Source organism: Chrysemys picta, chromosome 7 (assembly GCF_011386835.1).
Source record: "Chrysemys picta bellii isolate R12L10 chromosome 7, ASM1138683v2, whole genome shotgun sequence".
In the NCBI taxonomy this organism is placed as follows: Eukaryota; Metazoa; Chordata; order Testudines; family Emydidae; genus Chrysemys; species Chrysemys picta.
The window spans coordinates 39,293,351-39,318,450 of NC_088797.1; the positions used below are offsets into that span (position 1 = coordinate 39,293,351).

A 25,100-nucleotide genomic window follows, 5' to 3' on the forward strand; every position below is an offset into this window, starting at 1 on the left:
GTGCCATGCAGGCATGCTCTTTTGTTCATTGCACCAAAATGACTTTAAAGGGCCAAATTTACACCAGTGTCAGCAAGAGCAGAATTTTTCCCTTAATGTTCACCAAGAGTAATTAGATTAATATATTTGACAGGCTTGATTCAGGCAACATTTTATATAATATAAATTTGAAGTGTATTCAATAAATAATTTATATCATGAGTATTTGGCACACATGTGAACCGTAGTCCCAGAATTTAAAGACGCTGGCATAGGGAAGGAACAAAGCCTATATAGCACACACACAAAAAGTCAGTCATGCTTTGCATTGTAAGGTAATGTAAGTTCAGTGTTGAGTTGGCCTATCCTATTAAAAGAAATGCTTCTGAATAAAAGTTCTTTTTAAGACTGAAGTGGCTCAGCCTTTAGGCTTACCCAAGGTGAGTAAATTATCCTTTCTGTAGTGCATTTTTTCAACTGTTACTTTATTCCAGCATTTTTATTTTTAAACTGGATTCTAAACAGTTTCTTGGTTGAAAGACATGTCTTCTGAGTGATACTTGGCTTCTAACCACTCTTTCAGTGTGTCCTGAACATGCTGTGTGGCATGTGCCCCATTACTGAGTTAAAAACTTACCCTTAAGAGTTGTTTTAAAAAGGGGATTGCTTTTTTCCCTGTGTTCATTTTACCTTTTGTTCTTCCTGTAGGTGAAGCAGCTCTAAGAGGTGAGCCCAGAATGCAGTCTCTTCCAGTATCCTCTGCTCTAACCAACCATCGAACAGGCCCTCCTCCCATCAGCCCCAACAAGAGAAAGTTCAGCATGGACCAAGGGGATGATGAGCTAGACTGTGAAAAATGAACATGTCTCTAAAATGAGTCGAATGTTCAACCCGCACCTGTAAGTTTTTTCTCTTTCAGTGCCTTTATTTCCTAGCCAAACAGAATCTAATACCACTGCTGTTCCTTTAATTACGTTTTTTTTTTTTTTTTTTAATTTGCATGTTGAAAATTATAGTATACCTTGAATTTAGGGCCAGACTCTTTCTTTGTTCTTTACATCAAGGGAAGAAGGTCTGTATGACAATCAAGAGGATTATGTGGCACTTTAAAAACTGTTTTTATAGCCTCAGGTAGTAGGAATTATGTTGACTGTGTACATCATAATATTTATATCAAGGTATAGCTTTTTTAAAATAATACCCTGTTCTTTTTAACCTGTTCCCTTCACATCCCATACCCTTAAGCTTTCTACCCTGGGGAGAAAAAAAGGTAAAAGTGCTTCACATTTTTCTAAGGCCAGGAGGACTCTGAGCCCAGCTGCTCAGTAGATTCCACCGTGACAACTGGACAGGCTGCAGTTGTTGTTAGAAGTTATTTATATGATCATATTCAGACCCTGAGAGTGCATTTTATTAGGAGGTGAAATTTTCCATACAGGTAATATATGGAGGTGGTGTGTGTGTGTGAGAGAGGGAATCATCCAGGTGCCATTCGTGCTGTGTTCTTATTGTTCTTGGGAATGATGTTCTGGTTGGCGTGAGAATTCCTTTCATTCTTGACTGGAGGAAGTGATCAGAGTACTTCAACAGTCAGAGGTAGCTTGATAACTGCATACTGTTCCCTGCTGCCTCAGCTGAAATGGCCCTCTGCATTCCTCACATTCCACTCGGCTTTGGACTGTTGTGTTCAGTCACAAGACCAGGACAGAGGTATTTATCCTCAAATAAATCACCATAGTGTTAGTCAGAGGCTGGGCCTGCAGTCTGCAGTCTTGGAATTTGTTACAAATCAGGAATCCAGCACCGAAGTAATGCAAAACAGTGAATGCACACAAGCAGAGAAAGACTTCTCATTTGCAGCATGGCTTTTTTTCTCCCTTTTTTTTTTTTTAAACTTAACTATTTACAGCCCTTCCTTACAAATGAGAATGCTAGCCTTGGAAAAAACCATGTACTTTGTTTCTGTGGAAATACAAAACATATATGGAGAATGTTTGACATTTTTGAATTATGATAAAAGAACGAGGAGTACTTGTGGCACCTTAGAGACTAACAAATTTGTTAGTCTCTAAGGTGCCACAAGTACTCGTTCTTTTTGCTGATACAGACTAACACGGCTACCACTCTGAAACCTGAATTATGATGTTATTTAGTGGAAAATTTTCGAAACTGACATGGTGGAAATATAATAAAAAACTAGCAGTTATGTATATTGTGCCACTTTATACAGTGCAGGCCATAAAAAAGGTGAGTTTGAACTGACACATTCACGTGCAGCCTAAATTGGCTTCAAAGCTAAAGCTCTGGAAACCAGAAGGTAAAGTTAGTTCCTTCATGCAGTCCCATGGTTTAGATGGATCGTAAAGGCGACTGTACTTAGTCTTGTTTTTCTGCATAGCACTTTTGTCCAGCAGCCTGATTCTTTCAGTGGCTTAGTGTAGGAAAGATATGTCTCACCCTACAATAATAAGGTATTATAATAATAAGGTCTGCCCTATAGTCCCATGGCTTGAATCAAATAATATATTTTAACAAGACCCTCTAGTTCAGAGAGGAAAAAAATCCATCACCGCAAACACCGTACCCTCTTTCAATCTAAAATATTTCTAGCAGATAATATTCAATTATTTGAACCAAATGTCACAAAACTTAGACATTTCAGATGTCTCTAATAAAAAAAAAATTAACAAACACTCCCTGAATTTTGCACTATAAACAAAAAAGTTACATTTCTCTAATGATTTCCAGATTTCCACTCTTTCTTTGTCTCTGGTTATGTTTGATCTTGAGTTAGCAATATAAATGCATTATATAATACTTTGTAAAAGGCTTAGACAAAGTTTTGACTTTAAAAAAATTAAGCATCTGCAGTAAAGCTTGTTTTTGTTACTTTATCACTAAGACATCATAGTATATTAGGGGAAAGAAGTGTTGTACTGAGCATTATTGGCAGTAACAGTTTACTGGCTTGGAGGGTCTGGAAAAGATAATTTGGCAGCATTTCATTTAGAAAAACAAATAATTCATGTTTAGCTGCTGTTGCTGCCAATATCATGTTATATGGAAACTCTGTCCTTTTGAAGACTAGATGGCAAGATTAATTGTCTTAAACATAGACAAGAAGATAGAGAAGAGGATTATAAAATTTCAGTTTTGCTCAGGCCTATTGGAACTAATTTAAAAGAAAAAGATGTAGGTTTTGGAATTAGGGAAAGTGATATATATTTTCTGTGCCACAAAATAGAAGACTGTTCCACTGCACCTAGTTGGTGTCAAACCCATATTTAAACCACAGACAATTGGTCTGATGTACTCCCAGGCTTCTGCCAGTGGAACCTGGGCTGCAGGTTCCTTGAAATGGCTAGTCTAAGTGTGTGCAGCTCAGTCCTGGGAGAAGGCCTGGCTAGGGCACCTGATGCATTAATTCAACACATCCCCAAGGTATCCTGTGTGTAGAGCCCATGCTGTAAATATAAAGCTACCCTCCTATGGCAGAACCCCATGAGGATGGCTGATACACACACTGCCACCCACCACAAGGAAGAATCCCATTGGGCACAGCTGCCAGAGATGGTTCAAGGGGGGGTGCAGATTACACTCCCCTGCATCAACTGCAGACATTTCAACCACAGTGTATTTCTAAAGTACTTTAGATGGGCAGTCCATTTTTGTAACCCTCGTCCAATCTTGTGTGTGTGTGTCTGTGTCGTTTGCTTGCTGAAATCATGAAGTAGGCATATATTCATCCTTGCCATGGGAGCATACCGTGGCAGTGAATGTGACTGAACCAGATTAGACCTGCAGCAGTACCATATATGTTATGAAGGGTAGAACTTTTGTTAGTAATTTAACTTTAGCCCTAAGTAGGAGTGCTGGTGCATCCCCCATCACTCGACATCAGATGGAACGTATCCATCTGAACACTTGGGGACTGTGAAGTAGTTTGACAAAAACTCGAGGATGGCAGCAATTTGTTTTGGAATGGGTCTGGACTCTGGAGATATGTTCTCCCTACTCACGTGTAACACCCCATTTGCACTAAATAATACCCGTTGGTAGGTTTTTGATTATTGAATGGTATGTACAGGTATATTTATTTCAACATCTGGGATAGAGGGAATGAGTCAAAACGGCCTGGCAACTCTACTGTGTTCTATAAAATTTGTAATGGAATCCCTTTCCCCCAACAAAGATTTAATTTAACAAAGGTTGTAGTTTTCAGAGGAACTGATTTTCTGCTGCATGGGAAGTGAAACACGGCTGGGACCTTATAGATTCATAGATTCTAGGACTGGAAGGGATCTCGAGAGGTCATCGAGTCCAGTCCCCTGCCCGCATGGCAGGACCAAATACTGTCTAGACCATCCCTGATAGACATTTATCTAACCTACTCTTAAATATCTCCAGAGATGGAGATTCCACAACCTTCCTAGGCAATTTATTCCAGTGTTTAACCACCCTGACAGTTAGGAACTTTTTCCTAATGTCCAACCTAATCCTCCCTTGCTGCAGTTTAAGCCCATTGCTTCTTGTTCTATCCTTAGAGGCTAAGGTGAACAAGTTTTCTCCCTCCTCCTTATGACACCCTTTTAGATACCTGAAAACTGCTATAATGTCCCCTCTGTCGTCTCTTTTCCAAACGAAACAAACCCAATTCTTTCAGCCTTCCTTCATAGGTCATGTTCTCAAGACCTTTAATCATTCTTGTTGCTCTTCGCTGGACCCTCTCCAATTTCTCCACATCTTTCTTGAAATGCAGTGCCCAGAACCGGACACAATACTCCAGCTGAGGCCTAACCAGAGCAGAGTAGAGCGGAAGAATGACTTCTCATGTCTTGCTCACAACACACCGGTTAATACATCCCAGAATCATGTTTGCTTTTTTTGCAACAGCATCACAGCCTTCCAGTTGAGTATTTAAAATTCAGTACGTGATATTCCAGAATGAAATGTCTGTCCTTCTTTTCAGCTTTGCATTGTATTGGATGTATTAGGACCATTATCCTGCCACTTGCTTTATGATCTGGAATAAATCATACCTATTAACTTCTCCATATGCGACAGCTCCAAACTTTTTGTTATGCTTGTTTGGCTAAAATTAACTAGTAGGGGTGAAAGGGAAAAAAACAATTCCCTTCCACCAGTATCTTGCAGCTTTTTCTATGAAATATGACAAGCTTGGAATCTTTTTTGTTTATTTTTCACACTTTCTACTCTTTAAATCTCTCTCTATCATGTTACTCCTAAAAGCATTTTCTAACATATTATGGGTATTAAAATCTTTGCTGGATTGAAAGGTGCTTCGTTTTCTAATAAAATGTAAAGAGCCACATCATTTTAAACCTAAAAGTGGAAAGTGCCACTGTTTTCTTATACTAAATCCCTGTGATTTGATAGAGAGTAATTAGGAAATTGATTTATGTACCTTACCATGGAGTGGCAGGGGAAGTATAACCTTCTTTATATTATATTTTTAAGGGAAAATTGGTTTATTGTTATGGTTCCTTCTGCTTAATTTTAAATGTATCTGGCTGTTGTGATGCAAGTATAACACTAATGAGGTGTTGTACCTTTAAGTTAAGGTCTCAGGCCTGACCTGTGTTGTGTGGATTTCTTGTTTGTCAGGCTGGAGGCATTTTCTCATTTTCACAGTTCAGCTGAAAACAAAGGCCTCCTTATCCTTGCAGGGAGCTCTTAAGAGCTGACATCAGCCTTTTCCCAGCAGGCATCATTTCTGCCTTAAGAGTCCTTGCAGAGAGCTGGGAAGTCTGATAGCAATTTCTTTTCATGGCAATTTTTTTTTTCTTTTTTGCCAGCTAACAAATCAAATGAGCAAATGCCCAGGGCACCAAGAGCTAAAGAGGTTGAAAAAAGTGACACTGGTCAGTTTTTTACTTCTCTGCCTTTTACTAGGAACTCTCATGTGCATAGTTCTTTGTATTTGCAGCATGAGGATGGTTGTGGCTGGCATTATACAGTGGGTAAAATCATTGCAGTGTAGTGACTGTAAAATTTTTTTCCATCTTAGCAAACAATAGGGACAAATCAGGATATTTTGTTGTAAAATGAAGGTGTTAATTGATGATATTGGTATCTTTGGAAGGGTCATCTAGATTTCATTTTACTGGTAAAATTGTACGAGTCTTACCATCTTAAAATATATTGGAGAGACGAGACTGTTATTTTCTCTTTGCCTGTAGATTACTCCAGTTTAAAATTTAATATTTTTATTTTGGGACTTGACCATGATAAATACGTATAAAAATTAAACAGTTTCCCCCTCTTAGTCACAATTCATTCAGATGTGCAGCATTAGGATTGTTGTGAAAATGAACTTGCATATGAAAATGTCATAGTTCTGTTGCAGCAAATTGCAGCTGTTCAGCACAATTTTGAAGATTAATCTCTTACATAAGAATTGGCTTATCATAATAAGACCAAGCTCAGGTCTTCACACTTATATTCTGCACATAAAAATACCTTCTAAAATGTTAAGTTTGAAACCAAAGCAAGAAACTTCAGAGTGCAGGAGAAGAATTGAAGAATTGTCATACATGGTTCATACAGCTATCTTGGATTCCTGCACTGCAGTTTGCAAGATCCCATTGGTAATCCTGTGCATTTTCTCTTCTTTGTAGAGCCCTCAGTGGGAAATTTACAGTGGTTTGCATATTTGCCTCCCTTTTCAACTGTTCTCAAAGCAAACTGGATTGTAGATGTCCTGATTTGCTCAGTCAGGTTACCTGGCAGTAGCTCAAAGCACGGAATTCAAGTGAGATTCTGAATTTTACAGGGCAGGGCAGTGCTGGATCACCTGAAAGAAGGAAGTACCTCATGTTGCTCTCTAGCTATTCCTATTCCCTGCAGAAGAGAAGCATTGAGGGGATCCACAGAGAATCATGTCCATTGTCTGTTTGATGCAGATGGCATTGTAGCTCCAAGGGGCAGTTGGGAAAGAGTTAAAAAGCATTAAAATGGGACGAGGGAGGCATGGGGAGCCCTAACTTGAACTCTGGGGTTTTGTTTGGTGTTTAAAAATATTTTTAGATTGTTATTTTAGGGTGATTAACCAGAATGTAAAAAAGCAATCCAGCGTCACCAGAATTTCCTTCCTAGTGTGGGGCTGCTTTTTGAAGTGACTTAGAACCCAAATCAGCATTTTAAAAGGGATCCTCTCAGATCTAAAATTCTCCAGGATCTCAATGGAACTGTTACAGCATAGGTCTTATTGATTAGAAATGGTTCAACCTTTTAAAGAGGCACCAATTTGTTCAAAAGACTACATGGGAGGAACAGGGCAATTTGAAACCTAACATGCTTCCTCTCACCTCACTTCTGTTGAATGCATGGAAAACCCATTAACCAGCTTTATTTTTCATGACTGCTAATGGCCTTTCAATCTCTCCCCAAAACTCTTCATCCCAAACTGCTGCCAAGAAATGCAGATTAACATTTAATGAATAAATAACAAGTCCACCTTAACTGTGGTATTGTGACTCTTAGTAGCAAAAGGCCCAGCATGTGGTCTAACGTGTTTGATCAGTAATCAAATCACTACTGGAACCTCACAGAAGCCCAGGAAAGCATTTAAGAACATGCTTAAGTCCACCTGTATTTAGGAAATCAATCAAGCATAGGCTTAAGTGCTTCCTGAGCAGGATGCTTTCCTAAATCGGGACCAGAATTTGGTCCACCTTCTGTCATGATTCAAAATCCTGATTGAGCCAGAGACTTGATCCTTTCAAACCTTGTCTGTGTACCACAAACCTTTACTCCCTGATACTATAGGCAATGATTAGTCAGTTTGAGTCTGTTCACTTATAAACAGAATGGGTTTGTTATCCAACTCCATAGGTTGCTTTTTATTTGGTGGTACTTTCCACCCCTGGAGTGCCTCCCGTGGGAAGAGCACAAAACATTGTCCAGACATTAGTGCTTTGTCCCACAACCGCCTGGTGAAGTAGGGAAGTAGTATTCCCATGGTACAGATGAGCAAACGCAAATACAAAAAATAGACTTGCTTATGGTCACAGGGAAGTCTGTGGTAAGGTTGGGAATAGAACTCGGGGTCTTCTGGCTTCTAGCATTGGAGAAGTTATCCCATATCTACATTGTGGTGAATTTTAGAGCCACCAATATATACCAGAGCCTGATAGCTAACCAAGAGGCAAGGAAAGAACCAGTACACATTCAAAAACATACTCTAGATGTATATTATAAGCATATGAAAACACAAAGGTTTTGCGTATTTGTTTCTCTTATTTTCATTTAACCATTTTCCCAGATGTTTCCTGCTGTTTGACAGATGTACCATTTACTAGAAGGTTGCACTCTTGAGAATTAGAATGTTATGGACACGGTTGCTATAGACAATGACTCTTTAAGGGCAGGATTTGGAATAAAAACTTACATTAACTTCTGGTTGAATAAGTAAATTTTTCTCCCCAGACTAAAAATGCTAGACTGGACAATCTCCTTTCATTTTCCTCTCATACTGTAATCTGCTACAAAAACATGCTAACTGGCTTTAACTCATTCCTTCCAAATTACTAAGTGCTGACTTCCAACAAATGGTATTATTTCTTAGTGCTGAAAGGTGAAAGAAAAGTGTTGCTTTGGCTGTTTCTAAGAGTCTATGATCCATCTTTACAATTCCGATAACCACTTTCAAGCATTTCCAGCAATGAATGTCCCCCCGCCCCCTTTAGTACCTAATCTGAAACTGGATACTCAGAAATTAAGAGAGAAAATCAACATACACAGAGGGCAATTTAATCTATTACTTCTAGCATCACTAGTCTTATTTTTTGACGTTTCCTAAGAACATTAACTTTGGGAGGAAAGCTGAGATTTTTTTACATGTCTTATCTGGCCACCCTTTAGAAACCCGAGAGTCAGCTTCCTGAATAATAATGCCTTGAAGTCTGCTGTTTTGTTTCTTCAGAAGCCAGGAGGGTTCCTGCAGTGAACTTCACTAACGAACTTCCTATCCTTTGTATTCCTTTTAAAAAAAAATGTAGAAACAAGTTTAAACAAACCTAATGCCTCGTAATAACAAAAACATGTGTGTCTTTTGTCTATGAAGCACATTTGTGTTGATGCATTTAATAATTATGCAAGAACTTCATTGTAAATAAATCCTCCAGTAATGTGTTAAACTTTCCCAAGAACTGTGTAGGGAATGTTTTATTTTCAACATGTGGGCAGACCTATGTACCTTGCACCACAGCTTTCCTGGGAGGACTCTTATTCTGACAAGGCTTCTGCCTGCCCAGCTTTTTTGTGCAGGAGACTGCTGCCAAGTTTGTGAGGCCCAAGGCTTTCTTGTGGGAGGACGCTGGGCTGTCTTCATGCTCTTTGGCAATGATTAAAGTGAGGTTAGTACCAAAAAACCCTTTCATTTTATTCCCTGATCCTTGCTTTTTCAAACCAGATGGCAACCCCAGATTTTCAGCTGTACTTAATTTAAGCCGTGAGGCAGCAAGTGCTCTGCAGAGGTAGAGAGTCAATTAGTTGCTCAGGAGGGCCAGAAGTGACTTCCTTCCCAACTGCACATCAGACCCATATTGCTAACACCGTAGTTTGCTTTACAGAGAGGCCAGGGCAGTAATTGCAGCGTTCAGTTGTTGATAACCAGTCCAGCTGGTGTTATAAGGGTTAATGTATACAGAGACCATTGTTTCGTTAATTAATTGGAAGTAACAGTTTCAGGTTAAGCCTGACATGTTAGTGCTATTCACGATTATCATGTGACAGTCTACAGACTGTAATCTTAAAGAGGTTGCTGATTTAGTAGTACACTGTGCTTTTCTTTTGAGCCATTAGTTTGCCAACATTTCCTCCAAAGGGTATGGGTATGTTTTCAGTTTAGTATATTTATCCTTAAAGAAAATTACAAGGGAAATAAAAGGACTTTGCAACAATTGAAGTCTAAAGGTTCTGACCTCAATTATTTGATCACTTTTCTCAGTGGAAATTTTGCTTGAATTCTGTTCTTTGTAGTTGCCTCAGTGCATAATAGTTTAGAGAGATACCAGCTCCCATACTACTTGATCGAAATTGAACCGTCCTTTATATTTCCTACTGTGCTGTAAGTGAATTCTGCAATTTAGGGTCCTCTCATTCCCTCATGTAAATTATAGTTTCTAAAATGCAGTAGACATTATTATATGCATAGGAAACTTGCATTCCTGCATACCAAATTTGCTTATTATTCAGGAATAATGTTCAGGAATTGGATTACACTTGCCCGTTTCAACAGCTATTGAGTAGCTGTGTTTGCTTGCATTGGTTTGGGAGTTGAGTACAGAATACCTGTGATAAATAATGGGATATGTGTGATTAACTCTGTGTACCTTGATAAAAACTTTTCCTAAACTGTCTGGGGACAGTCTCAGAATGAGAAAACAGAGCACACATTAATGATTGCTTCAGGTATTCTTTAATGTGGCACAGATGTATGGTTACTGTTAGTAATGGAGGAGTCAAATATTCAAGTGAAGTTAAAGTTAATTCATGTGTTCCTGCCACAATCCTGCCCTTGGAGTCATTGTCTATGAAACTGTGTCCATAGCCTGAATGTGTAAGCTGTATGTGCACAACTTATTACTTGTTTGTTTTACTATTAGTAGTGATAAGGCATGAAATTTCCTGAATCATATTGTCACAGGCTGCCAGTCAAAAACATTTTCAGCATTCATATGGATTATCATATTTTACTCAAAACTAAAATCCAAGCAATGAAAATAAATTGATCACTTAATAAACACTTTTTGTTTTTGCTGGAGTTCTGCTATTCTGACCAAGAAGCTTATGAAACTCAGAGGTTTCTCTATTAAGACATTTGTTGTGGGGTTGAGACATCCTTTGCTACTATGCCATGTGAGCACTAAACACAGAATACTCTGCCAGTGTGGCTACTGCAGGTATGAGTATGGTGACCAATTTGCTTTTTCTTTTTTAATGTTTACTTACATCGTTGCTGTGGAGAGTCTTACAAAATCCAGACAAAGCCTTTTTGTGTTACTGAATGTTTCCATAGCCCTTCAGTAATTCAGTTTTCACTTGCAGTCACATTTAACAATTAGCCTAGTATATGAGGTAAATAAGAATCTTTTACTCTCATGTTTGGTTCTGTATCAGTGTGATCCATATAGTCTTTCAGTTTCTAGTTTTGGAATAAATGTGTGGTCTTAATATTGAACAGATTTCATCACATTTTAGGAAAAGCTTATTCTTTATTTTATGAGATGGCCAGAGAGAGCTCATAGGCTACAGAAACAGTTGCTTTTAAAAATACATTTTAGTATATAGCTTGTTCTTTTAGGACTATCTTTTAAATCTCTGTCCATAAGGCATGCATACTTTCTGAGCTATCTCTTGTTCACACCAACTACTGCTACTCGCACATCTGGTGAATAGAGATTGTACCTGCTAAGAAGTGGATAGTTCAGAGCTATTTTTCTGTGTTGTAAGAACTGTCAGTTTTAGGTGGAGATAAGAATCGCTATAATCTACCGCCAATAAATTGTGCACAGTTTTACCAGATTTAGTACTTCAAAGGCAGTTAGTGGCCATGGTTTTCGTACACCTGCTTTTCTATTCATGATCAAGTTCTTGTTTAATAAATTTGCCAAGTCCTGTTTGTTGTTACCTTTTGACCTTCCATAATATATGTTTCCACAAAGATTGGGACAAAAAAGGGCTTAGTCCCGCAGTGTTTTACCTGCTTAACGACTGAATAAACTCCCATAGACTTTAAAAGGCATTCTGTCAGCTAAGGCGGTGGGCCCATAAACTGATTAGAGCAAGCTCACTATCTCGGTGCATTACATTTTTATAAGTGGTTGTGTAAGGGTTAACAATGGATGTATTAGAGAAATTTTAGATCAAACTAGTGTAACTAAGGCTGTCTACACTAGCGAGCTTACAGCGGCGCAGCTGTACCAATGCAAGATTGCTTATGTAGCTGCTCTATGCCGATGGGAGAGAGCTCTCCCATAAATATAATTAAACGTCCTCCAATGAGCGGAGGTAGCTATGTCAGCGGGAGAGTGTCTCCCACCGAAATAGCGCTGTCCACACCGGCGCTTCTGTCAGTGTAACTTTTATATTGGTATGGGGTTGGTTTTTTTCACACCCCTGAGTGACATAAGTTATACTGACAAAAGTGCTACTGTAGACATAGCCTAAGAAAATATTAATGAGAGAAATAATCAGGTTTTTGGTGTCCATTAACAGCATTGTACAGAATTCCACTCTCCAGCTTCATCAATAGCAGCTTACCACACCAGGGTTCCCAGCACCTCTAGAACGGATTAACATACCTCCTGTCTTGGCAATGTGGAGCTCAAACTCATGCAGCTAATTTTACTGCAGTCAGATACAGCACTGCTGTGTGTATTTTATATGTAAACTTGCTTCCTTGGATTGGCCAACAGTTTTCTCTGTGTGATCATAAGGTGTTTTACAGTAATTTCCAGTGACTTGGGGTAAAATGTCTGTTGCATGAGCCAAGAGTAAGACTTCAAAAGGATTTTAACATGGCTGAATTATGAAAGACTGCCCATAATCCAGTTCATGACTGGTAGCATGCAAGAGGAAATACCTGCTGAAGGTATTTGTGAAGCATTGCATTTGTGTACAGATGAATCATTTTACAGCTGTTACTGGGGAACAATCCAGTACCCCTCAGAGCTTCTAACTGCTGTTCTGCCTCTCGTTACTCTTCCTGCGTGCCACTTGCACATTCAGATTTTCTTCCCTTGTAGAGTTAGACAAACACCTGTCAGGGATGGTCTAGATAATACTTAGTCCTGCCATGAGTGCAGGGGACTGGAGTAGATGAACTCTCGAGGTCCCTTCCAGCCCTACAATTCATGTGATAACTAGAAATTTCAGGCAAAACTTCATCCCCATCCTTCTTTATAATACTTTGCCCTTCTTTGGTCATTCTTGCCAAGCCATCCAAAGCACTTTATAGATATTAATGAATTAAACCTCACTACATACCTAAGAGGCTGGTATAATTTTATATATGAAGAAACTGAGGCACAGAGCGAGTAAGTGACTTGCCTATTGGGAGGACATTCTGTTGAGCACCTTCATACATGCACTAGTCTGGCGTGTGCTCAGGAAGCCATCACTTGAGCACAACCATCCTGGCAGCTGGTGCCCTGCCTCTAAACTTGTGTTGTCTCAGGCAGGGCACTAATTGTTGGGTGCCTCCAACAGCATCTGTTCAGAAGTCTATGGCAACTGGATATTAATGGTGATTGTTGTATCGTTTGTTTCTGAGCTCAAAATGGAACCATGTTCTCTTGGCTCTCGGTCCGCTCCAGTAACTTCATGTCTATGCTACTGCCTCCAGTGCTTATATTGATTTTGAACAGAAGAATTCTGTTTCAATATATGTAATATTAACTACCTTTTAAAAATAGCGCTTCTGTAGTATTCAAACATGAATGCAGTTGATGTGTCTTTTGTAAAGACAGAGTATATAGCTTCCTTTCTCTTCAGATGTTTGTTTTATTTACCTCTGATGCTTTTGAAATGTTCAGCCCTTCTGCCCTCTGTTTTTTGGACTTTCCACATTGCAGAAAATCTTGCTTTGTACATTTTTCTAGTTTACTGCACACACTCGGGGCAAACTGCAGGTGCTGCCATCCTTCGAACAATAGCTTAAAGCAGTGGAGAGGACGCAGAACCAGACCAAATTTTAGCTTTTTTCCAGAAATGGGCCCTCAATTACAGACCATTTCACAGCAAATTAGGATAAGGAAACTACTTGTGTAATGTCTCAGGATAGATGACCAGGAAGTGTTTCTCTTCATTGTGGTTGGCCAGAAATTAGCAGAAGATTCTTCAAGGCTTAAGATTAATTCTCCTGGCTCAGAGAGATGAAAGTCATGGCCAACTGTTGACTTCCATCTGGATGCAGTCTAAGTAACAGGTTTATGGGGATGGGTACTCTACTGGAGAGGTGCTACATTTCAGGAAGCCATCTGCAACTGTCACAATGACCTATTCTATTCAGACACTTTTCCTCATTGATGTGATGATACTGAAATGCCATGCGATGGTACCATTCATGGTTAAGGAAGTGATCAAGATTCAAACCATAGCTGCTTTTTGGTCCCCTTTTTATAGTGGAAAGAGGGCAGGACACCCCTACAACATCAAATTCTATCCAAGGCCTAAAACTAAATCCTCTTGCAAACTCTTCTGTTACCTTTTGAATGAGTAGACTGGGAGCTTCCTTTCAAGATAGACTCTCTGTCAAGATAGACTTTTTAATTGCAGTTACTTCAGCAAACCTGGTAGCGCTCATCATTTCTGAAGCTCTTTCCAAATTAATTTTGGCGTAATACTGTAATGTTATGGTGTGTGGATATGTGTATGTCCTAGAGAATCTCTAGCCACGCTCTACAAGAATCAACAGAAAGCAAAATAATGTAATCAACTAGTGAGACATAGTGCTTTACTTACTGTATATGGGAATGTTAGTACATGTAGCAAAGCATCCATTTAAAACCTTTGTCAATCTATCAGCATTTACTGAAGGGGATCAGGCCCAAAAGAAACAATATTTCTTGTTTGGAGTTGGGATCCAGGATTGTCTCTCTTGATTTATTGTACCTTAGATTTGTATTTCAGCTTCTGTGCATTCTGCATTTCTTACATACTTTCTTTATTAATAGTAACTCATCACAAATAGGTAGCTCCTCATTCCTCCTGAAAGTGTTTTCTTATGGTGATTGCCACCATTTGAAAATCTCTGTTTTTTTACAACTCATGGTAATCTCTCCTGTTTTTCCTGTGAAATTATTCCCAAAGGAGATTAGGTTTGCATCTAAGTATCCAATCGGACATCATAATTTCAAACAGCTAATGAGCTGTTTGTTTCAATGAATAGATAAGAATAACCTGAAATAGCCACTGCATTACAGGATGTCTAAGTAATATGAAAATGCATGACAGAAAACACATTCACTTCTCAGTATTTTCACACTCCATATTTACATAGAGATGCACTGTTCACTAAAATGACATCCAATGGCAACAACACAGGAAAAAGTGTTAAGTACAAGTAATAGAGGGTAGAAACCATAAAATTCTGATACAGTAAAAAGGACACATCCGTCTTCAACAAACTTTCATTAATCCTTACCTCATCTTTTTTGTATTCCATATTTTGTTTTTGGCTCAGTTCACTAATGTAATGGTCAAATCTCCAAAGTGAATTTGAGATTCAAGATAGGAAAAATCTGATTGGCAGTCTAAGATAATCAAAGTTCTAGTCTGGAAAAGTAACATTTAATTATTGACTGCTGGACAAACTTCTAGCCAGCCCCTAAAAATCCTAGGTGCCTTTTATTGAGTGGTGTTTCCAGCTACAAATGAAAATGAGCCACCTGTCTCTTTCCTTATAAACGGTTTTGAATTGGAGAAGAAATGGAAAATTTGCTGGCTACAGTTAAAGTCCATCTTAGTATCCATTTGAGCCACAAACTGCACTTCTGGAAGAGTACACCAGCATAAACTCACTCTCAGAAAATGTGGCAAGAGGCACAACTGCCACAGTGGTGCTACAAGAAAACGGTTGTGGAAGATCAGTAGTTAGTTTCGGGTTGGCTGCGTTGGGCAGTATAGAACAGGATTTGCAGATTTTCCCCAAGGGAAGAATGTACAACAAAAATTACACGGTTCGCTAACAAAATAAAATGAGACAATCTATACCCTTCTCCAAAAACCAATCTGATGTTCAGATTCTGTGGGGTAGTGATCCTTTAAAAAAAACCACAAATTCATAGACTGCTGTAAATTGCCTGCATTTTAGGGTTGACTACTAAGCTGTGAAATGAAATAACAGGGAAGAATAAAGATATTTAGAATTAAGGGGGAAAAAAATCTTTGCAGCATGATAGGGAAAACAGGAATGTGTATGGGCACTAGCGATTCAAAGTAGACCTGGCTGTATTTTTATATTCAGGCACAAAGAATATTTGTTTGTTTATATTAGCTGATTGTAGTGGTATTTCTGATAATTAAGTTGCACTTTAAATGCCAACCTATTTCATTTTTCTTTTAATTAAAGGCTCTTAATTAGCGAGGAGCAATGTTACACTTCCCCCCCCCCCAGTTTTATTCATTAGTGAAATGGCATTGAGGTGCTCCTTTCCTCACCTGCTATGTTTTAGGTGAAGTATGTAAATAGGTATATTTTGCAGAGGGTGGGGGGAATACAAGCTGTATTAATAATACTGTGGAAAGATATTTTCTACCAGTTGCTCAGAATTCCTTAAATAATGTTTAACAAAAGCAATTGGGTTCTTTCAACCCTCAAAAGATTTTGTGTGCAGCGGTAACCATTGAAATGTTAACATTTGTGCAGCATTACTACACAATTACAATAGTTTCTCTTTTCTAACAGTGGTAATGTCATGTGACTGTTGTAATTGGTAGTAAATACTGACTCTTTAATGGCAATCCCTGTATGTTAGCAATTTGACTATCAAAGAAAGATGTTGAAACTTCCTGTCAAAACATTAATATAATGTTTGAGTCTTGTGTCAAGGTATAGACATTGGTTTACTTTTAGCCATAGAATGCATAGTGCGTGTAGATGGAAAAACATCTTGGAAAGTAAATTAAAAAGCTGTGTGTAAGTGGAAACTTGTTCTTTCTACATGTGCCATATACTTTTATAGTACAACCATTTCAAGTAAAAACGTTTTCTGCCAAAGGGATTCTGGGACATTTGTGATTTCTCCAGTTGGAGATACAGTAACATTTTGGCATCCATTCCTTAAGAAACTGCATGCTGGAAGTCAGTGTAAGCAAAGCTGTCCCCTTCACTGGGCCTCTCTTTTCCCTTTTCCTTAAACAGTTGGCAGAGTTAGTCTTTTCCTCTAGGATGGGTGTGAATTACCACAGTTCTGTGCCAGTACACACAGCAGCAGCGTTTAAAGGTTATACAACTCAAAAATCGTTGAGAACAATGTGGGGTAACTACCTTTGAACTGCTTAACGCACAGGACTGAAACATTGCTTTCAATTAGCAAACATTATTTAGAACCAAATTGAAGCAGACTTTCATCTAACAGTCAGGATGTGTGTGGTTTTGGTATGACATCCATCTAAGCACATGATGCTTGGTAAGCACTGGAGCCTTGGTTATGATTCACTGGGGAGAAACATGGAAAACAATGTCTGTTTTTAAGCACTGGGAAAAAGGACTGAAGATTTGAGCAATGTATAATTTTAGTAAAATTATACCGGAAAGCAGATAGGTTTCAGGGTGAGGGTGCTCTCTCTTAATGATGTAACAACCCATTCTGTCACTGAAATTTACACATAGCAGGGCAAGATCCTCAGCTTGGGTAAATCAGAGTTGCTCCATTGTAGTCAGTGATGGCTACACTGATACCAGCTGAGGATTTGGCCCATAATGATTTTGGAAGGGGTGGAGAGGCTTGGAGACAGTGAGGGATTCTGTGCTTGGTCAATTAAATAGTGTCATTCATAGAGACTCTGTATTACAAATCTTTAGCTTTCAAAGGTAGCCAGCAATTACCTCTAATATTTTTCTGGCTTAATGTTTGACCTCTGAAGATGCATCTCCTTACTAGTTTAAGAAGCTTGGATATACAGAACTACTTCATTTTGGTGAAAAACAATTATCTTCAGATATGGAAGCAATTCTGATGGCCCCTTTGGCCAGAGCATAAAATATCTAAACAAGAATAGAGCAGTTTTCCAAAACATAATTTAAATGGGAGTAAAAAAAATAATCAAAAGAAATAAATACAATATTCATTGAATACTGTTTTCATGCAAGTTACTAGAATAATTTTCATACTATTCATGTAAACATTGCTTGTAAGCAACAACAAAAAAGCTATTTCCTGTATAAGATGCTTCTGCCTGTGCTACTAAACTTTACAAATAAAGTGAAATTTAAGTTTCCAAATTTTGAAACAACTTGGAGTTACCAGTAATGAGACTATCAAGCCCGTTTTCTTTTTAGTCTCATAACTGGAAGTGTTTTAAGTTGCACAAATATATTGTCAATGCAATTTTTTCAAAATATGTATATTTAAAATTAGATAATAGTAATGTGAAGGAGTTTGATGCATTCCCTGTACTAATATCACTAAAGCTAATCTTGTATTCAGATCAAGTATATGAACAGTCATCATACCAGTGGAATCTAAGAGATCTATATGGTTAGATAGTTTTTTGTGTGGGTTTTTTTTTTTGGCCATAGGTTTAATTTAAAGTTGCTAAAACTTAGTGTTAATCAAGATCTGAAGAAATCTTTGTGTGAAGAATGGGAATTGTGTAGTGACTAAACCTAAAAAGAAAAAATATTTCCAAAGACTGTTAAACAAGAGAGTTGTGAGTGCAAGCACTAGTGACAATTTTGGGGGTATTGATCTCTGTAGAGGAGATAGAAGCACTGAATAAGATGAAGAATGGTAAGGCAGCTGCCAAAGACAAGATAACTGTTAATAAGATCAAGCAGTTGGAGATATTGAAATAAAGCAGTTTCACAGATTACTGTGTGTTTGCTGGGATCAAGCTAGGATACCAGTTGACTGGAGAATGGGATTGATTGTGCTTCTTTAGAAGGGAAAGGGTGGTGCAAATGATTCAAACGCCTATCGGGGCATCACCTTGATAAGTCAGCCTCTGAAAATCCTTGAGAGAGTTTTGAAGGCCAAGGTTGAGGTTCAAGGAGGAGGAGAATATAGGAGAGGAACAACATGGCTTTAGGAAGTGAAGGAGTACTAATATTTGCCATGAGACATAAGTTTGATAGAATGATAAATGGAGGGCATAACTGCTATGTAACATTAATTGATCTTGCAAAAGCATTTGACTTGGTTCCATGGGAGCTGGTGTTTAGAGAATTGAGATGGATGGGAGGGGGGACTACAAGTAGAGATGATTGAGGAACTGTATCAAGGTTCGAGAGCTACGGGGGTAGGTACCAATACATGGAATTTCCGAGGGTTTTGAGGTACAGCGGCATTGTGACAAGGCAGTGTGCTCAGTCAGCTTCTCTTCATTTTAGTTATGGCGTTAATTTGTAGGAAAACCGAGCCTGTGGAGATGCAAAGAAAACAAATGTACGCTGACAATCTGGCCTTGATGGCTGAAAAGAGGAATTGCTAAATATGATATCAAAATGGGCATCTGTGTTTTTAAAGATCATGGTTTAAAGGCAGACATACACAAAAACCGAAGTTATGCAAGTAGGGAAGGTGGTAGAAGACCTGTTGATTGAAGTTTCAGAAAAGAAGCTGAATCAGAAGAATGAATTTGTTCGCTTGGGAAGTATTCTTAGTGCCATTGTAGAGCGATCTGGAGAACTGAAATTGAGCATGGGTGGCAATGAAAAAGGTGGCAAAAGTACTGTTGGACTTGCAATTAAGTAACAAACTGAAAAGAAAAGTGTATGCTGTGTGTGTTTGTCCCTGCTTACTCTATGGTTTGGAAACAGTTGGTCTTAAGGAGATGGAAGAAAAGAAGATTCAGGTAGTAGAAAATAACATATCAAGGAGAATAGCAGACAAGCAGAGAGTAAATAGTGAACATAAAAGAAATTGGGTGGTGGGAGAGATGAAATTGGGACTCAGTGATAGGCTGGTGAGCACACGTTTGAGGTGAGCTGGACGTGCGATAAGGATGGGAGAAGAGTGACCAACAAAGCGGGCGGAAGAAGACAGCAAGAATGGACATGAAGGACCAAGGATATGATGGAAAGACTTTATCAAGAGAAGTCTGAGGAGAATAGACTGGAACTCCAAGACCTATGAACACATACCATGGACTAGAAGGAGCAGCAAAGAATCATGGTCACCTCTGAACCCATGGGAAAAGGAGTTGAGAAGAGAAGTGAAGTGAAGAATTTAGTATTAATTTTAATCCTGGGAGTACTGAAATGGAAGTATACCCTAGCGTCTGGGTGGTACTGTAAAGATCTGTGCTCGGCTCGAACAAAAATGGTGAATTTCCTCTGTAAAACTAGAAGTACCAAACATTTCTCATTGTTGTCAGTGCTGGATAGATTTTCATGTGAATTACTTAAGAACAGGATTTTTAAATACAATGGGCCAAAACATCCCCTGCCCAGAGGGGATCATCCTCACAGTGTGAGAAAGGGTTGTGGGTACACAGAGGGGCATGAGGCATGGCTTTCCTCTCTGTCTGGATAGCCCAATGTTTTCAGGCCCAGTCTCTGTGCTGCTGTTTCTTGCTCCTCGTAGTTCCCCATCCCCCATAAATCCTGCTTGACAGCAAGGCTCATTCTGGAGCCATGCTATCTACCAATTTCTCACCATTTATGGCTGTGCATTACCTCTCTGCCCAAAAGGGGTAGAAGGAGTGGAGCAGGTGCAGACGCTTAAAGGAGCAGAATTTAACTCCCACAGGAATTTCCTATGGAAATTGTGTAGGGATGTTATCCACATATAATGGATGCTCCCAATTCCATCCCCACCTTTCCTATTTCTCCCCCAAGCCTCATCATAGGGAGGGATAATGCCACCTTGGTTTTGCTACCTTTCCTCACTTGGAGTGGTATTTTCCACTACATACTTACCCTCCAAGTCTGCAGCCTATGGCCCACCACCTCTGGCTCAGTTTTTCTGTTGGAATCCTATATAAACGGATATAAAGTTCTATAGAAACATACAGACAGGAAATTATATACATTACATGTGTTTGTTTGCATTTAAGCTTTATATAAAATGAATAGAAATATGTATGCTATTTGAGTCACATGTAAATGTATGGAAAAATCTGACATTTTTGAGTTTCCTATAACTGATCAAGCTTTGCCATTTTGATCAGCAAATGCAATATTCTGGCATCGAAATCCCAAACATTGGGCAAAATTGTGAACCTACAGTTCCATTTTCACAGCAGAAACAGCTCTTTGTGGTGAAGAGACTTTTGCCTTTGAGAATTGATGTGTCTTCATTACACAGACCAATAAAATCTGAGGGATATAATATTGTATTCTCTTCAGCCATTGAAAATCTGAATTTATCAGCAGGAAGAATTTGGTTTTGTACCAAGCAATGCTAATACTTTAAACTGTACTAAACCATATAGGCTTTAGTTGTGACCATACACCCAAGTGTAGCCTTTCTGGTTTGCAGCTGTGGATGGTATTATGCTGCAGCAGGAAAAATTATCCCTCTCTGTTGGCATCTATCACTAGATATTGTCCTTAAATTTGAAAATAATGTAGGGCCAAATTCAGTTTATATTGATCACATAAGTAATTCCACTGGCTTAATTTCACTGGTTCAAAGGGACTATTTTATGTGAGCAAGGCAATTAGAGTTTACTTAATAATTTGTATATAGACTTAATTTGTTCTTAAGAATGTAATGTCATTTAATTTAATGATTTATTGACCAGGCCGTTTCATTGCTGTTGTCCAGGTTTAACTCATTACGCTGATTTTTTTTTTTTTTTTTTTTTTTTTTTTTTTTTTTAACAAAAACCCTCACTAAATGGAGACTTTCTATAAGGTTCAGTGTTTACACTTTTCAGACGGAAGGAAAGATTGTAGCTTGTTCGTGTTGTGCACTCAGTGGTCATTTTCAGGGCTGTATTTTAAGAGCAGTTTACTGTACTTTAAATATAGAAACTATTGTGCTTCCCATCCAGTCTACTCACACCAGTCATTAGCTCAGTATAATGCAATCCGAAACTTCTTTCTTTAGAATGCTGATATTGCAGACTGTGTCTTGTGTACTGAAATGTTACTAGGCTGGCAAAGCCATAGAGCAAAGCACACAAGCACAAACCTGTAAGAATACATTTCCCAGTGTGTTGTGTACTGCTTTCTATAGTGAGATCTCTTAAACGTCTGGTTATAAGGGCAGCAATAACCGGTTGTTCCTTTCCACTGTGTCTGAATGCAATGAAGAGAATTGGTGGTGAAGTCGCTAATCATATTCTCACCAGGAATCCCATTCTTTCATGGAAAAAGTACAACAGCCTTTTTCAACAAAACTAGGCCCTAGAGCCAATATCTAGCATCATCATCAATCACAGTTAGGTCAGTATTAGGGTGACCAGATAGCAACTGTAAAAAACAGGATGGGGTGGAGGAGGGGTAATAGGCGCCTATATAAGAAAAGTCCCAATAAACAGGACTATCCCTATAAAAATGGGACATCTGGTCACCCTAGGTCAGTATAAATACAGAAAGTTGAGAAGGAAAAAAAAATCTTTCATCTCTTAACACAGAACGGATGCTACAGTCCATTAAGAGGTGGCTGATTACTCTTCTCACTCTCTTCCCCACCTCCTGGTCCCTCCTATATTTTAAATGTTATATGTTAAATATTCATCCAGTGGAGTAATCAGCCATCTTTTACTGGCACACGTGAACAAAAGGTAGCCATGGTTTAGAACAATAATGTAAATCTAAGTGTAGTTTTGATTCTGAATGATATGGAGAAGTAGGCATCAAAGCAGAATTATTAAATACCGCTATACAAACTAAAATATAAAAAACCTATATAAAACAGGTAGGGGGTAAATTAAGTAAAGATAACTAAATTATGTTACACTCACATAAACTTTGCATTTTTATTTCTATTAGATTTTGTGTAAGAAGGATGGCTAAATTGCTGTTAGCGGGTCTCAGTATTCCTTATTTGCATCTGTTTGCAGTTATGTGGGATTTTAACTTTCAATTTCTCAGTTATTAGCTTCCCATTTCCTGCTAGCTCTAACAGTACCAGACCTCTAGAAGGTGAAGTAGCTTCTTGTACTGGTCAGTTGTTTCAGTATTGAATAGTATTGCTGACATCTTGATTTTGGCATAATCTCACCATTATGGAAAAAGCTGTTTTCTCTCCTTCCCCACCCCTCGCAGGCCCAACCCTCCAGTCAGACTAGCATTTCTGCAAAGTCTCTCTTGTGTATTATTTTGTTATGATGGGGTAAGACAAAGCTTTTAAATGGATTTATTTAATAAGTATCCATGTTGAAAATTTGGCAGCCTTGTTCCATAAAGTCTGCTCTTGCTCTAAGTTTTTCTCCTGCCTTTTCATAAAGCCACTTTTCTCTTCTAACTCTGTCTTTCATCCCTGGTATGAACTTGATGTGCCAGAACCAAAGTATGGGGCTTTTGATGAAGTTTTTAACCTTTAAAATACTGATTTTTCCAGAACGCCAATCAAACAAATGCTTATGTGGATGTGTGATTATGTCCTAATGCATGTCGTAATTCATCAAGTTGAAAGTGCAATTCTCTCTCTCATATTAGTTTCCTTTTGAATGGTTTGTCTGTTTAGCAACTTCCCCCGATGAATAGCAAATATACATCTATTAAGCAAAAGAATATACAAAATAATTTATTTTTAAAGTGCAATAAATGTTGAAGTCTTAATTTATGTGAGTGAATCTGTTGAGGAGACGATTCACCAGTTGGTTGTAATTAATCTTCTATGGGAATTGCTCTTGCTAATTAAAGAAACCTGGTGAAAGAAAATACAACCATTTGAGACAGAAATAAACAATGGATTCTGCTCTTTAAATGTTCCATGTTTCAACAATCCGACTGCCTTCAGTGGAGTTACTTCTGATGTTCATTAGGTCGCCCTAATGGCAGCATATAGAGTACTGACACTGCATACCCCAGCTAGCACAGGTATAGATTGCAGTGTGGATGGTGAGGCACTGCTTAGGCGAGTAAAGTGCCCTACATGCCTGAATCCCCAGGATATATGTACCGTACATGGCTCTCTACACACTCAACCAGTGTCTGCTATTGTTTTTAGCAGTATAGTGTCCCACTGCAGGAGCATTTCCCCACTGCAGAGAAAGGCAGAGGGGAAAGGCTCCGGCAGTTCCATCCTGCCAGAGCCTTTCCTTGCTGCAGAGAAGCTGCTTCAGGGGAGTTGCTGGAGCCTTTCACTGCTGCATGTAGCTACAAACATAATGCTTGTGCTCTACACACCACCATAAATGTAGACATAACCTTAGATCAGTGGTTTCCAAACTTGTTCCGCGGCTTGTGCAGGGAAAGCCCCTGGCGGGCCGGGCTGGGCCGGTTTGTATACCTGCCGCGGCGGTTCACTGCTCCTGGCCAATGGGAGCTGCTGGAAGTGGCGCGGGCCGAGGGACATACTGGCCACCACTTCCAGCAGCTCCCATTGGCCTGGAACAGCGAACACAAACCAGCCCGGTCCACCAGGGGCTTTCCCTGCACAAGCGGCGGAACAAGTTTGGGAACCACTGCCTTAGATTAATACATATACTTCTATACACTTCAGCATTGCTTAGGGAAAGCTATTGCTATGGGGGGGAGGAAGGGGAGAGGAATATATAGTAGACTTTATAGGATTCTAAATTGGGAGGTTTCTGGTCTTAAAGTATGATCTGTAGCCAGAATATGGCTCAATTCTTAAAGCATTAAATAAGTATCAGGAAATCTAGGGGAAAATGTGACACTATCTCCTGACAGAGCTTGAAAACATAAATCACTCTTTAATAAAAGTGTGTGTTTTACAGGAGATGGAGGGATGGACAGGGGATGGGTTGATCTATTTTATACCTTATCGCGAAGAAATGAGCAGCACACGTCTCTGCGTGTTTTTGAAAAGGCCTCTGTCTTGCAAATGTCATTTTAGCTGCATAGGAGTGCAGGGCACTTCCCCAGAGTTGTGTTGTGGTTTTATGAAATGGTGGTAACAAAATAATTGACTGCCGTTTCCTTTTTAAACTGCTAGAAACAAGACTGCCAATGGGGATTATCGAAAGGAGCACAGAGACAGGAGTCGCAGTCCAATAGAACGGGCTGCTGCCCCAACAATGAGCCTTCATGCCAATCACATGTATGCCTCAATCCCAAGCTTGACCATGGATCAACCTCTAGCACTGACCAAAACCAGCATGGATGCAACGCGAACAGTCAGCATCACGCCTGCGCTGACGTCTGTGGAACGGCAGCAGGTACTTGTCTTCTAGATTGATAAGACTCTCTGGGTTGTTGTAGGAAACCTTGCTGTACACACATTGGTGACTTCTCAGACATGAGCAGAGGATGTTATGAATTAGGCGATAATACTGTTCAGGCAAAACATGGC

General features: G+C 39.1%; 2 protein-coding genes and 1 long non-coding RNA gene across 4 annotated transcripts in view; 2 read left to right on the plus strand and 1 right to left on the minus strand.

The window, feature by feature from the left end:
• TAMM41 (TAM41 mitochondrial translocator assembly and maintenance homolog) overlaps positions 1-878 on the plus strand; it is a 166,539-nt gene extending 165,661 nt beyond the window's left edge. For both annotated transcript variants that reach the window (XR_010589435.1, XR_010589433.1), the window contains one exon: positions 688-878. The gene's annotated coding sequence lies outside the window, so the exon portion shown is untranslated. The remainder of the gene's footprint in view (positions 1-687) is intronic.
• Positions 1-25,100, plus strand: part of VGLL4 (vestigial like family member 4) — a 138,863-nt gene that overhangs the window by 102,243 nt on the left and 11,520 nt on the right. Inside the window, 3 exon segments of the mRNA XM_065553118.1 lie at positions 688-833; positions 835-878; positions 24,744-24,966. Of these exon segments, the coding sequence (XP_065409190.1) occupies positions 688-833; positions 835-878; positions 24,744-24,966 (413 nt within the window).
• On the minus strand, positions 635-24,744 carry LOC135972861 (uncharacterized). Its single transcript, XR_010589437.1, has 2 exons — positions 20,588-24,744; positions 635-17,164 (listed from the first exon to the last, which is right to left on the minus strand). It is a non-coding gene; the product is annotated as an uncharacterized LOC135972861 (long non-coding RNA).